Source organism: Anomaloglossus baeobatrachus, chromosome 3, assembly GCF_048569485.1.
Source record: "Anomaloglossus baeobatrachus isolate aAnoBae1 chromosome 3, aAnoBae1.hap1, whole genome shotgun sequence".
NCBI classification, from domain to species: domain Eukaryota; kingdom Metazoa; phylum Chordata; class Amphibia; order Anura; family Aromobatidae; genus Anomaloglossus; species Anomaloglossus baeobatrachus.
In genome coordinates, this window is record NC_134355.1 from 40,158,443 (window position 1) to 40,173,050 (window position 14,608).

The 14,608-nt window shown below is 49.2% G+C and overlaps 1 protein-coding gene across 1 annotated transcript in view; it reads right to left on the bottom strand.

Moving 5' to 3' along the window:
* The window catches only part of SMYD2 (SET and MYND domain containing 2), an 81,813-nt gene that overhangs the window by 41,785 nt on the left and 25,420 nt on the right, over window positions 1-14,608 (bottom strand). Inside the window, exons 5-7 of the mRNA XM_075339141.1 lie at window positions 12,546-12,670; window positions 10,548-10,615; window positions 5,305-5,407 (exon numbers count right to left, since the gene is read on the bottom strand). Coding sequence (XP_075195256.1) covers window positions 5,305-5,407; window positions 10,548-10,615; window positions 12,546-12,670 — 296 coding nt within the window. The remainder of the gene's footprint in view (window positions 1-5,304; window positions 5,408-10,547; window positions 10,616-12,545; window positions 12,671-14,608) is intronic.

Genomic DNA, 14,608 nt, shown 5'->3' on the forward strand with positions numbered 1-14,608 from the left:
GTGAAGTGTTACAGGTAGCCGAGCCAAATCTGCTTTGTTAGCAAACTGTTTATGCTTCTAAAAGAGGGGGGAGGGGGGGGGGCGTTGTCTATGACGGTCCTAAAAAAACCTCTATAAAAATAAACTTTTGCAAAACCACAATCCCTTGCAAGGCATGGGCATACAGATTGGGAATGACTGAAGTATAAGGACATCATGGGAACATGGTGGTATTAGCAAATGGCATTTTGGGGGTCACCACACATAATTTAAAAGGAGCAGAGTCTAATATTACATTTCCCTGCAGCAACAAGAGTAAAAAAAAAAACAAAAAACCCACAGAAATAACTGTACTGTAACATTGGGGTAAAAAAAAATAAATCAGATGCAGTTACTACTAATGGCCACAAGAGGGACCCACAGGAGAAGGTAACTTTACAGTGAAGCAGCTGGTGGCGGCCATGTCTGGAGAGCCAGCGTGCGGACACTTACGGAAAGACCATTTTATCACACATTCATAGTCTTGTGGATCTTATTGAGATTCCAAGCATTTACTAGACTTCCAGAAAGACCGGATTAGGCTTCCGAAGTCTGACCGCCTCATGCAGTCCTGTCTATACAGATAATCCGGAGAGTAGTTCTAGCCCGGTGTGTTACTACATCCTCATAGTGGGACCCTCCGCTCCCACCTTACACAGAGTGGCTACTATACAGCAGGCTATACGGCCTGGTAATTCTACCCCCTATAGGTCAAGGCTTTATATAGTAACTGTTTCTCAAGTGTCCTCAAACTTAAAGAATTTCCCAGAGCTCCACACAAATACCTACGACATAACGTCAGGATATATTTATACTATGGAAAGATAAACCCTGCCCCAGCCTGGCCCCATTACTGCTCAGAGAGGAGAACGACTGCTACAAGTCCTTCACATCCAGCGATTCTCACTGTCCACATCTTGGATTTTGAGGAATTTTGGCCCCTATTGTGAATATCAAGCACTGCCATTATAGAAGACCATGGCCATACAGGAGATGCTTGGACTGTACACAGTTTACATGGGTCGTAACCATCAACAAGAGGTCTTACAGCATATCACTGCCCCATCACCACCTCCACTGGATTGTCTGGATGGATGGAACCAAACAGACCTTCTTCCTCTGCTCCATGGTCCAGTTCTGATGCGCATGTACTCACTGTGGGCAATGGTCACCATGTTTGCAGTTACACGGAACCCTCGATGCTCCGACACCTTTGCGTAAAGAGCCAGCAGGAATTTTTGTCAGTAATTTCTGCTATCGTAGATTTTCTGTGGGACTAGAGGGGTTATACTTAACCCCCTATGAATCACTGAGCCTTGGACGTCCATGACCCCATCACTAGTTCACTGGCTGTCATTTATTGGACCACTTTTTTTGCCATGCGCTGGAACCTCCTCCCCCAGAAGCTCTGCTGTATGTAGGTAACCCCTCCTTACAAGACCCACCGCATGCTTGGACACCCTCTACAAGAACACTTCACAACTCCAGCCACATGAGAGGACATACCAGAAGATCGGCCACATGCTGGGAACACCTCTGCAAAACCTTCCATATACTGGGAACCCTCCATAAAACCATCCACATTCTGAGAAATCCCCACAAGACATACTGGGAATACAATATCCTCTGTATATTGGGACCACTCTACAAGTCTGGCCACATGATGGAAATGTGGCGCCCTGGACAAGCCAGGACGTCACAGGTGCTACAACAACACACCCCACACCCCGGCTAGGCACACTGAAGTCAGACACAAATCCTTGTTGCCTCCCTCCAGGGGCTGATGTCCACACCAGGGGGTGGGCCAGGCGGTTGGCCCCGCCCACCGAGGAGTTCACAGTCCTGGAGGCGGGAAAAGGAAGAGAGAATTCATACAGAGGAGAGAAGTGAGGTGAGTTTGAGGAGTGGCGAAGTGAAGTGGTAGTAGAGGAGACTGACGGTGTCCGGGTGCGTGGCCCGGGCACATACAGCAAGGTTGGCAGACGGTGGTGACCGTCTGCAGGAGAGACTGATTGCAGTGAACCGTAAGGACCGGGGACGGGCGGTGGCCCGCCGGTACCGGATCGGGGAGCGAAGAAAAGCCAGCACCATTCGGCAGGGCCTATGGACCCCGACCAGGCTAGGAGTCGCCGTAAAACCGGTCAAATCCGTTAGCGAAGGGAACCTCCGGGGTTTCCCAGCAGTCAAGACCCGATTGAAGGCAACCGCTCAAACCGTGAAGGGAAACAGTCACCGCCAAGGCTACAGTTCCCAGGGCCAGAGCCTGCGGGCAAAAGGGGCTCCCTCAGCATCCATCCAAGCTGGGGAGCGGGTTACCGGTGGGAAGCCATTGGAACCGTGAACTTAACACAGGTGCAGGGAAAGGCAGTCACCGCCAACCTACCGGGAGAACTACCGCAGCCGTCTGTGGGACCCGTCCATCCAGCCGTTTGTTTTACCGGAGACTTTGTATTCATCATTGGCTGAGTGAGTACCACCGTGCCGTGCGGCACCGCGCTGCCCCCGCGACCCTGCACCTCACCAGGCCCCGTAACCCGCCTGCCATCCCTCCCTCACCGGGCCCCGGGACAACCAACCCCCCTACCCACGGAGGGGAGAACAACAACATCCGAGCTGCTCCCTGTCACTGCTCCCGGGATCCCCGTCCAGAGCAGCGGTGGTGCCACCACCTCACCACAACCGTGGGTGGCGTCACGGAAAATATCCCTACACCAAACCACCCCTTTCACTCACGGGCGAGGAGCGCCGCTCGAGTCCCCGGGATCCGGCCCACCGCTCGAGCCACCGACCGAGCGAGCAGCAGCAGCAGCCGGACCCGAGCAGTGGGTGAGCGCAGCGTCCCCTCCCCGCCCGCGACAGAAACCCCACCTGACATGACCCAACACATGCCAGAGCCCGCCACAAAACCCAATAGACCCAACCGATGCTGATACCCCTCTGCAAACCTGTCAGTCATATACTGGGAACACCCCTCAACACTGGCCACATTCTGGGAAATCCCCACAAGACCCACTGTATACTGAGAAAACATCCTCTGTATATTGGGACCACTCTACAAGTCTGGCCACATGCTGGAAACCCCATCTAACATGACCCAACACATGCCGGAACCCCTTGCCTGCCCACAAGAGCCACCTTACGATGGGAACTCTCTGCAAACCTCAATATATACTGGGAACACTCCACAAGACCGGCCACATACTGGAAATCCCTCCTGATATGATCCAACTCATGCCAGAAACCCCCACCCAACCCACAAGACCCAACCCATGCTGGGAACACTACTCTAGACCGGTCCCATTCTGGGAACACTACTCTAGACCGGTCCCATTCTGGGAACACTACTCTAGACCGGTCCCATTCTGGGAACACTACTCTAGACCGGTCCCATTCTGGGAACTCCAAAATTACCTATTCTATAGTGAGAGTACAACATCCTGCGCATATCGGGAACACTCCACAAGTCCATTCACATGCTGGGAGCCCTTGTACATGACTCATCACATGCTGGGACCACCTTCCCGGGAACAGTGACAAGACCTATAGTTTTTAAGGTGCTCTAACCCAGTTGTCTAGACATCATAGTTTGACTATTTTCAGTCTTCTACAACCCTTCGCTTGCCCATATTTTCCAACCCCTTAACCCAAATAAAAACTGACTATTCACTTCCCCCCCAAACGCCATTGTCACAAACAAAATTAATCTTATGGCTGAAATCACTATAAATTTAAAGTAAAATTCCTTTGATTTAGATCAATAATGCCTGATAGATCATCAGAATTATCAGACTCGCGTATGAAAAGTATCTGTAATAGGTCATTCATTTGCCAAAGGTAAAGACACTTTGGAAAAAAGAAAAAAAAAAAAAAACTTAAAAATGTTCTAAGTTCCTAACGTGGGATTTTTGCAGAGATTTTAGCTTTTAACCCCTTCACGACCGCGGGCCGTAAAATTACGTCCTAGCGGTCATAACGTTACTGCCCGCGGGCTCCTGGCAGCAGCATGCTGCGATCGGCGCACATCTCAGCTGATTTTCACAGCTGAGATGTGTGCCTGCTAGGCACGAGAAGAATCGTTATCTGCTCGTGCCGTTTAACCCCTGTAATGGCGCTGTCAATATGTGACAGCGCCATTATAAACGTGATCGCGGTAAAGTTTTACTTACCGCCCGATACCGGAAGTCACGTGACATGATCACGTGACTTCCGATGGTTGTCATGGTAGCACAGGGTCATGTGATGACTCCTGTGCTAGACATGAACTACTTTCACTTTCGCTTTCCACGGAGGCCAGGCAGGGAAGCAGAAAGTGCACGTATCTGCTGTTTACAGCTGTGTAGCTGTGATCAGCAGATAGAGCGATCGGATCGCTCTATCGGATTGCTGATCGCAATAGCCCCCTAAGGGGACTAGTAAAATAAAAAAAAATAAAAAAAAAAAAAAAGTTTTAAAAAATTAAAAAAAAACATAAAAAGTTCAAATCACCCCCCTTTCGCCTCATTGAATATTAAAGGGTTAAAAAAAAAATATATACACACATTTGGTATCGCCGCGTTCAGAAACGCCCGATCTATCAAAATATAAAATCAATTAATCTGATCAGTAAACGGCATAGCGGCAACAAAATTCCAAACGCCAAAATGACGTTTTTTTTGTCGCCACAACTTTTGCGCAAAATGCAATAACAGGCGATCAAAACGTAGCATCTGCGCAAAAATGGTACCATTAGAAACGACAGCTCAAGACGCAAAAAATAAGTAGTCACTGAGCCATAGATCAATGAGAATGCTACGGGTCACGGAATATGGCGTAAAACGTGCGCCACTTTTTTCAGACAAACTTCCGAATTTTTTTTAACCCCTTATATAAAAGTAAACCTATACAGGTTTGGTGTCTACGAACTTGCATTGACCTGAGGCATCACACCCACACATCAGTTTTACCATACAGTGAACACAGTGAATAAAAGATCTCAAAAACAATAGTGCTATTGCACTTTTTTTGCCATTTTTCTGCATTTGGAATTTTTTTTGCCATTTTCCAGTACACTATATGGTAAAACCTATGGATTCATAGAAAAGTACAGCTCGTTCCGCAAAAAATGAGCCCTCACATGACCATATTGACTGAAAAATAAAAAAAGTTACGTCTCTTAGAAAAAGAATGGCGAAAAAAAAAAACGGAAAGTGAAAAATCGGCCGGTCGTGAAGGGGTTAAGTCGGTAATAAAGAATCTAATAAAAAAAAAAAAAAAAAAAAATGAATGAGAAATATTAAAACTTTTCACCTCGTCTCCAGCACTGATCTCCTGCACGGCCCGGATCTCGGCCACGGTGCCCTTGTAGGTCACAATCACGTTGGGGCAGCAGCTGTGATTCATTAGTGCAACGCTGCAAAAAGGAAAATGTGTTAGAAAAAGATTTTAAATGACGATATCAAATCCTAGATTTTTCTTGGCTTTTGGGGTGAACAGATACAAAAGAGAATCCAAAAAATAAAGTATTTTTATAAGAAGGAAAGTGAAGATTTGATATAGAAGCAGACATCTCATAGATGAGATATAACCCGTCCACCTATGTATTTTCCGCCTCATTCCTTGCTTTTAACCTTGAATTTGTCTGTGTGAAATCATTCCTTGTGCTATATTTCCATGTAGCGCCACCATAGGAGAAAGAAAGTACTACAGTCCCATTCATATCAATGTGCTGCCTAAGTAATACAAGACCGGACGGATCTTCCAGGTAGAGACTCTCCTTGTAACCGCTCTTCACTTTGCTAAGAGATGAGGATGCCAAACAGAGGACGCTCTACTATTAAAGGGGTTATCCGGAATGTTAATGTTTTTGCACACGGGGCTAAGAAATACCTGCCCTTTCTGTCCGGTGCCGATCTCTGCCGGCTCAGAGTAGTCACGGATCACTCCTGCCTGCAACATCAACAGCGACAGAGCAGCTCCTTCTCTTCCGCTCTGCTATGTGGCATCCTTCACAATGTCAGGCTGATTGACAGCCAGCTAACTGAGGGGAGCGGTCAAATCAGTCTGATCCCCAGTCAAAAAGAGGAAAAGTAACGATTGACAAGTGGTGAATTGACGCAGCAGCATTGACGGGTGGCCTGGCGGAGACTGACCCCAAGCAGAACAGGCCAATGGTTAGGAACCACCTGCCTGTTCTTAGCCCCATGTACAAAAGAAGGGAATTTTGTTTACTTACCGTAAATTCCTTTTCTTCTAGCTCCTATTGGGAGACCCAGACAATTGGGTGTATAGCTTCTGCCTCCGGAGGCCACACAAAGTATTACACTTTAAAAAGTGTAACCCCTCCCCTCTGCCTATACACCCTCCCGTGGATCACGGGCTCCTCAGTTTTGGTGCAAAAGCAGGAAGGAGAAAACTTATAAATTGGTCTAGGGTAAATTCAATCCGAAGGATGTTCGGAGAACTGAAGACCATGAACCAAAATAACAATTCAACATGAACAACATGTGTACACAAAAGAACAACTAGCCCGAAGGGCACAGGGGCGGGTGCTGGGTCTCCCAATAGGAGCTAGAAGAAATGGAATTTACGGTAAGTAAACAAAATTCCCTTTTTCTTTGTCGCTCCATTGGGAGACCCAGACAATTGGGACGTCCAAGAGCAGTCCCTGGGTGGGTAAAAGAATACCTCAATCGAAAGAGCCGAAAAACGGCCCCCTCTTACAGGTGGGCAACCGCCGCCTGAAGGACTCTCCTACCTAGACTGGCGTCTGCCGAAGCATAGGTATGCACTTGATAGTGCTTCGTGAAAGTGTGCAGACTAGACCACGTAGCTGCCTGACACACCTGCTGAGCCGTCGCCCGGTGCTGCAAAGCCCAGGACGCACCTACGGCTCTGGTAGAATGGGCTTTCACCCCTGAAGGAAGTGGAAGCCCAGAAGAGCGGTAGGCCTCGAGAATCGGTTCCTTGATCCACCGAGCCAAGGTTGACTTGGAGGCCTGAGAGCCCTTACGCTGGCCAGCGACAAGGACAAAGAGCGCATCTGAACGGCGCAGGGGCGCCGTGCGAGACACGTAGAACCGGAGTGCTCTCACTAGATCCAAAGAGTGCAAATCCTTTTCACACTGGTGAATTGGATTAGGGCAAAAGGAAGGCAAGGAGATATCCTGATTTAGATGAAAAGGGGATACCACCTTAGGGAGAAATTCCGGGACAGGACGCAGAACCACCTTATCCTGGTGAAAAACCAGGAAGGGAGCTTTGCATGACACCGCTGCAAGCTCAGACACTCTCCGAAGTGACGTGACTGCCACCAAGAAGGCCACCTTCTGCGAAAGACGGGAGAGAGAGACATCCCGCAGCGGCTCAAAAGGCGGCTTTTGAAGAGCCGTCAGGACCCTGTTAAGGTCCCAAGGTTCCAACGGACGTTTGTAAGGTGGGACTATGTGGCAGACCCCCTGCAGGAACGTGCAGACCTGCGGAAGCCTGGCTAGACGCTTTTGAAAAAACACGGAGAGCGCCGACACTTGGCCCTTGATAGAGCCGAGGGACAAACCCTTGTCCATTCCAGATTGAAGGAATGAAAGAAAAGTGGGTAAGGCAAACGGCCATGGAGAAAAACCGTTATCAGTGCACCAGGACAGGAAGATTTGCCAAGACCTGTAATAGATCTTGGCGGACGTTGGCTTCCTGGTCTGTCTCATGGTGGCAATGACATCCTGAGATAACCCTGAAGACGCTAGGAGCCAGGACTCAATGGCCACACAGTCAGGTTGAGGGCCACAGAATTCAGATGGAAAAACGGGCCTTGTGACAGCAAGTCTGGGCGGTCTGGAAGTGCCCACGGTTGACCCACCGTCAGTTGCCACAGATCCGGATACCACGACCGCCTCGGCCAGTCTGGAGCGATGAGAATGGCGCGACGGCAGTTGGACCTGATCTTGCGTAGTACTCTGGGCAGCATTGCCAGAGGGGGAAATACATACGGCAATCGGAACTGCGACCAATCCTGGACTAACGCGTCCGCCGCCAGAGCTCTGTGATCCTGAGACCGTGCCATGAAGGCCGGGACCTTGTTGTTGTGCCGTGACGCCATGAGATCAACGTCCGGCGTTCCCCAGCGGCGACAGATCTCTCGAAACACGTCTGGGTGCAGAGACCATTCCCCCGCGTCCATGCCCTGACGACTGAGAAAATCTGCTTCCCAGTTTTCTACGCCCGGGATGTGAACTGCGGAGATGGTGGAGCCTGCGGAAGTCCCCTGGCCTCCTCCGTTTTACAACTACCGCGGCTTCCGGGAAGAAGGTGCACTCTCTGTACGATCCCCTACGGGGATACAGAGTACCTTTAAGTTGCAGGGCCCGGTCCCTGGGGTTGAAGAGGCTCCGGTCCGGCAGGTTCCCCCTCAGGGGCTGCGGATGGAGCACGGTCCCGGCAAATGGAAAACCGCTCAGGATCCCACTTCTCCCAGAGCCGCATAAGGGATGGTGAAGGAGACGGCATGTGGCTCCATCCTCTGTACCCGCAATGGGTACCTCAACCTTAACAACACCGCCGACATAGTGGGGTGAGAAGGGAACATGCCGGGGACCCCGTGGGGGTCCTCTTTTCTTTCAACCGACATAACTAAGTCTGAGAATTCATGAGTGGATGTGTGCCTCCTTCCACACAAAGCATAAAACTGAGGAGCCCGTGATCCACGGCAGGGTGTATAGGCAGAGGGGAGGGGTTACACTTTTTTATGTGTAATACTTTGTGTGGCCTCCAGAGGCAGAAGCTATACACCCAATTGTCTGGGTCTCCCAATGGAGCGACAAAGAAAAAATAATTAAAAGTCATGGATAACCCCTTTGAATCAAAATTCCCTAATATAATGGCGACAATCTACTTAAAAAAAGCAGTAGAGGCCTACGAGGCTGCAGAGTTCGGTAAGGAGACCACGGCCGGTCCAAGGACTGAATATTGGACGCATGAAACTGCCCAACAATGACCGGGAAAGTCTTTTTAGATCTTCATTAGAGAGGAGCAAACTCGAATTGTAAAGTTTAAGGGTTCATACTGAACACGATCAAGGACAGGGTCAAGGTCAAGTCCTGAAACGAACCTGGGGAAACCTGAACAAACACGGATCTGCTCATCTCTAGTCTGCATCATTTTTCTGCAATTCATCCTGAAAATGTAGGAATAAACCCAACAAGCCAGATTTATTATTGCATTTGTGTCTTTTTTTTTAGCTCACTTATCGCTTGTTTTTAAAAGTATATTTTATGTGTTTATCCATTTGTTTTATGTTTTTTTTTTTATGTTTGCCATTTTGTGCTCCGGTTTGGAATTTCCAGATGAAATTTCAGCCGATTTATCAATTGTGACTCTTTAAAATGTGACCAATTTTTTACCCATATATACTCCCCTTCCCTCTGAAGAAATTTTACGTCAGTCTGATTTTTTTTTTGCAAAAAACATTAGCAGAACAGGCAACTTTTTTTTTTTTTTTAATTAAAAAAAGGTAAAATACAAAAAATAAAAAAAAGGGGATTTTTGATTTAACACAATATTTATAAACCATGTGTGCAATTTAAAATAATTTGGCACCAAAAAAATACAAAAAAAAAAAAAAAAAAAGTAAATACAGGGCCCAAGTTATATTAATCCCTTGTCAATAAGGACATGGTAAGTACTGATTGGACTGTTAGACTTTTGTGACATGCCCCTTTGACAAGGGAAATGGTAACTCCCATTTGCCTATTTATACATTTCCTGGAAGAATAACAAAAGCAACAGCAAAAACACAACAATGTGTGGAAATTCTCAAAAAATATCACATTGAGAGCAACTCTGTTCTAACCGGTAAGAATCACTTTGGTATTTTCCTGGGGTGATGCAGATGATACTAGACAATTGCTTGAATAGTACGCTCCTAGGATTAAAGGGAACCTGTCACCAGTTTTTTCAGTATTGAACCTAAAGTAGCCCCTTCTGCAGCTCCTGGGCTGCTTTCTATGAAGGTGCACCTTGTTCCCTGGCTCCCCTTGTAGACCCCAGAAATAACTTTATAAAATCTGCCACCACGTATGCAAACGACCTGTTCTGGTCGGATGGGCGTGCTCTTTTTCACCTCCTGTCCCCCCTCCTGCCACAGTTTGCCATCCTCCTTTGATGACGTAGATGATGCCTCCATCATCATCCACGTAGCTGGAGAAAATTGTGCTCCTGCGCAGTCATTCCCGGCACATGCAGGCGGACTTCGTTCTGCCCCATTGCGGGCAGAGACGAAAACATCAAACTGTGCCCCCAGTATGGCATCTGGTTCTGTAAAAGGAGGAAGGGTCCTGGGTTCCACCTCCATGCCCTCCTCTTTGACCATTGAACCAATTTTGCAACCTTCAATGGTTACTTCCTCCATGACAGAGTCCTGCGCAGTAGAGGGGACAGGACAAACCAGGACTGGGCCTCCGTCCCTCACCGAAGGCTCACTGTCCCTATACTACATAAGCCCCTGGTTACAAAAGTCGTCATTTTAATGTACGGCATAAAATGACATGAGAATCTCATACTCCGGGAATATCGCTGATCCTAAGTGAGACAGCTCCTCGTCTTCTATGGTGAAGCCATTGCAGTTAACCTAGAAGAAGAAGAAGGAAGAATCAGAGGAGATCTATTCTTTCCATAATTCTCATTATTTTAGATTTACTCTAATATAATCTAAGATATAATCTAAGATAACCTTCAGTTTTGCACTGATCTCCTTACACCAGGCCCGGTAATTATCTCTCCCTTCAAATAAAGTTAAAAATGAATTGTAAAATATGGCTGCTCCCTCCCCCACAACATCACCACGCCTGTCCACGGATCAGATGTGGATTCACAACTTAGAAGTCCCTGAATGATAGTTCTGGAGAAAACGTCTGGGTTCTTATTAATCCCATTAATTTTAATGGAGAGATGTCCATATAGTTGTACCCAATTACCAAGACTGTCCCACTACTCCCAAGATTGTGACTATATTGATTACATCTGACCAGACATTTTTTTTAAAAAAAAGGATAATTGACTCTCTGATATAGAAAACGAAAAAAAAAACGAAAAAAAAAACCAAAAACTAGCAACTGGATAATACGTTCAGGGCCAATCCTTCGGTAACATCAACAAGGATTCCCTCCAGCTGCCTCCCACCAAGACCAACACTCACAAGAACCCCCCATCCAGACCAACATAGATGAAGACCTCTCAATGAGACTAACATAAACAAGGATCCCACCCAACCACCTCCCACCAAGACCAACATTGACATGGATCCCCCTCACGCAGACCAATATCGATAAGGACCTCTCAGACGAATATCAACAAGGATCTCCACCCTCCCATTGATACCAACACCAACAAGGATCCCAACGACACCCTCCACCCAACTTCCCACTGAGACCAACATCAACAATGATCCCACTTCCCACTGACCCCAACATTGAAAATGATTACCCCCACCACCACAGAGACCAATATCAACAAGGACCGCCTCCCACAATGAGGTACACATTGACAAGGAGCCTTCCCCCAACCCCAGAGACACAGACCAACATTGACAAGGATCCCCACCAACCCCACAGAGACCATCTCCACCCCCCACAAAGCCCAAGATTGACAAGAATCCCCCCGATGAGACCAACATTGACAATGATCCTCCCCCCAACCCCAAAAAGACCAACATTACAACCCATTAGTAACCCCCCCAGCCACACCCCCACAGAGACCAACATTGACAAGAATACCCTGACAAGAACAACATCGACAAGGATCCCACCTGATGAGACCAATATCAATGATCCCCCCCAAACCCCACTGATACCCGATACCAAACTTTGACAAGGATCCCCCCTGATGAGACCAATATCGACAAGGACCTTCCCAAACCCCACCGATACAAACATCGACAAGGATCCCACCTCGAGACCCTCTGCAACCAGCACAACATAGGGGCAGCTCCTCAACAGAGCACTACCCCAGTTAATCAGTTTAGGTCACCATCGATGTATGGCTGATCTCTGAATGAATTTCAGCTATTATGATGTAAAATTGCAAAAAAATAGCAAATAGCAACTAGGTGAAATACTGCAGCACCATTGCTGATAGCAGGAGGCCTCCCTTTCCTACCAGGGGCTGAGACAACCTGCAAGGTTTGACCCATTTTTCATCTGGGTCAAAAAAGCCTAAAAACCCAATAACAACTTACTGTGCATAAACCCTAATGGTGCACCTGTAATAACGGATCTTCCAAAGCAGCTCAGACGGCCGGCTCCTCAATCATCCGACAAGCAGCAGCTGTCACACATTGAGGGCTTTGCAGATCACCACTCAGGCGACAGCTGACCCTTCACTACAAATCTCAAAGTGCCAGAACAGGAGGAGCAAAAATGATCGATGCAGCGGCAGCCGATGCCGACAGGTAGGGACGGCTGTCACTGGCATCCATCATTTTGTGAGCGCTTACTTTATGCAGCTCTGGAAGTGACTAGAGTGTCTGTGCGAACGGAATAAGATGCAAAAGGAGCCACTACCTGTGCAAAGAGGATCTCAAGTGCGGCATTGTCAGCATAGTGCAAATTCTTGGAGTAGAAGTGATGCAAGGCAGCGATATCAGTCTGGATGAGCTCTTTCTTTTCATTGTCTAGCTTGTCAAGGTCTAAAAAAACATTATACATACATTATATACACACGCGCGAAGTACAGCAGCAGAATGCAAAGTGAGAAAATTGGAGAAGTATCACGCACATTGCGACAAAGAAAAAAGTGGTGGATTATGGAAATTACAGCAGTGATAAACAGGTTAATAATATAAAAAATGATGATAAAAAATGTAACCAAATTGTCAATACATATCGATTTATACAGTATGGAGTATGAGCAACCATGTGCAGAAATCCCAGCACTTACAGCCTTGGCCGCTATCAATGAGGTTTATTAATGGTCATCTGAGAAGTGTTCTGCCAAGCTGAATGCACTTGGGCAAATAATCAAGATCCTCTGCTGGCAGCTCCTGTGTAATCACCGACCAATGATGTCCCAGATGTGCTCAATGGGAGACAAGTCTGGAGACGCTGCAGCCATTGGAGCATGTTTAGGGGACACAGGCTGCTCACAGTAGAACGAAGAAAATGCCGCCTGGTATGGTCATGTTGTAAAATGACTTCTGGGATATGTTTTAAACCGTACAAACAAGTCAATGCACCGCTGAGCTGTTAGTGCACTTACACAATATATTACTAAACTGCGCCCGTGTCTTAGTTCGCAGACAGGGGAAGATCCTACTTGTTTAACAACCGAGCAAAATGCTGCCTCCTCTAGCTGCTCTGCAACAGAGACCAGGTCTGCATTGAGCAGAGTTTGGGCAAATTAAACAGCAATACTGTGCCCTAAACCCAGACCTGGAGCAGTCAGAGCAGAGGTGTCATCACATGGAGGAGAGCGGCATTAAGCAGTCAAGTTTAGACAAGGAAAGGTCAGAGAGCAGATCTGTTATGCAAGAGTATAAATAATGTTCTGATGTCGCCCCCCTCCCTCTGGAAATGACTGCTCTGACAGATTAGGGTTTCTACTACCAAGATTTAAAACAACCCAGACACTGAAAAGTCAGGGCGCCACTCACTCCTTCCAAAGCTGGGCCGCACTCCTCTCAGAGCCGGGGTGATGCTACCCCTCCCCCCAAGAGCCAGGATGGGGGAGCCGCTTTCTCTTCCTCCCAGAGCCAGGACGCAGCTTTCCCTTCCTCCCAGAGCCTGGCCGGGGCACCGCTTTCCCTTCCTCCCAAAGCCTGTCCGGGGCGCAGCTTTCCCTTCCTCCCAGAGCCTGGCCGGGGCGCCGCTTTCCCTTCCTCCCAGAGCCTGGCCGGGGCGCCGCTTTCTCTTCCTCCCAGAGCCAGGACGCAGCTTTCCCTTCCTCCCAGAGCGTGGCCGGGGAGCCGCTTTTCCTTCCTCCCAGAGCCTGGCCGGGGCGCCGCTTTCCCTTCCTCCCAGAGCCTGGCGGGGGCGCCGCTTTCCCTTCCTCCCAGAGCCTGGCCGGGACGCCGTGCTCCCTCCTCCCAGAGCCTGGCCGGGCTGCTTTACCTTCCGCCCAGAGCCTGGCCGGGGCGCCGTGCCCCCTCCTCCCAGAGCCTGGCCGGGGCGCCGTGCCCCTTCCTCCCAGAGCCTGGCCGGGGCGCCGTTCCCCTTCCTCCCAGAGCCTGGCCGGGGCGCCGTGCCCCTTCCTCCCAGAGCCTGGCCGGGGCGCCGTGCCCCTTCCTCCCAGAGCCTGGCCGGGGTGCCGTGCCCCTTCCTCCCAGAGCCTGGCCGGGGCGACGTGCCCCCTCCTCCCAGAGCCTGGCCGGGGCGACGTGCTGTCCCCTCCCAGAGCCTGGCCGGGGCGACGTGCTCCCTCCTCCCAGAGCCTGGCCGGGGCGACGTGCTCCCTCCTCCCAGAGCCTGGCCGGGGCGACGTGCTCCCTCCTCCCAGAGCCTGGCCGGGGCGACGTGCTCCCTCCTCCCAGAGCCTGGCCGGGGCGACGTGCTCCCTCCTCCCAGAGCCTGGCCGGGGCGACGTGCTCCCTCCTCCCAGAGCCTGGCCGGGGCGACGTGCTCCCTCCTCC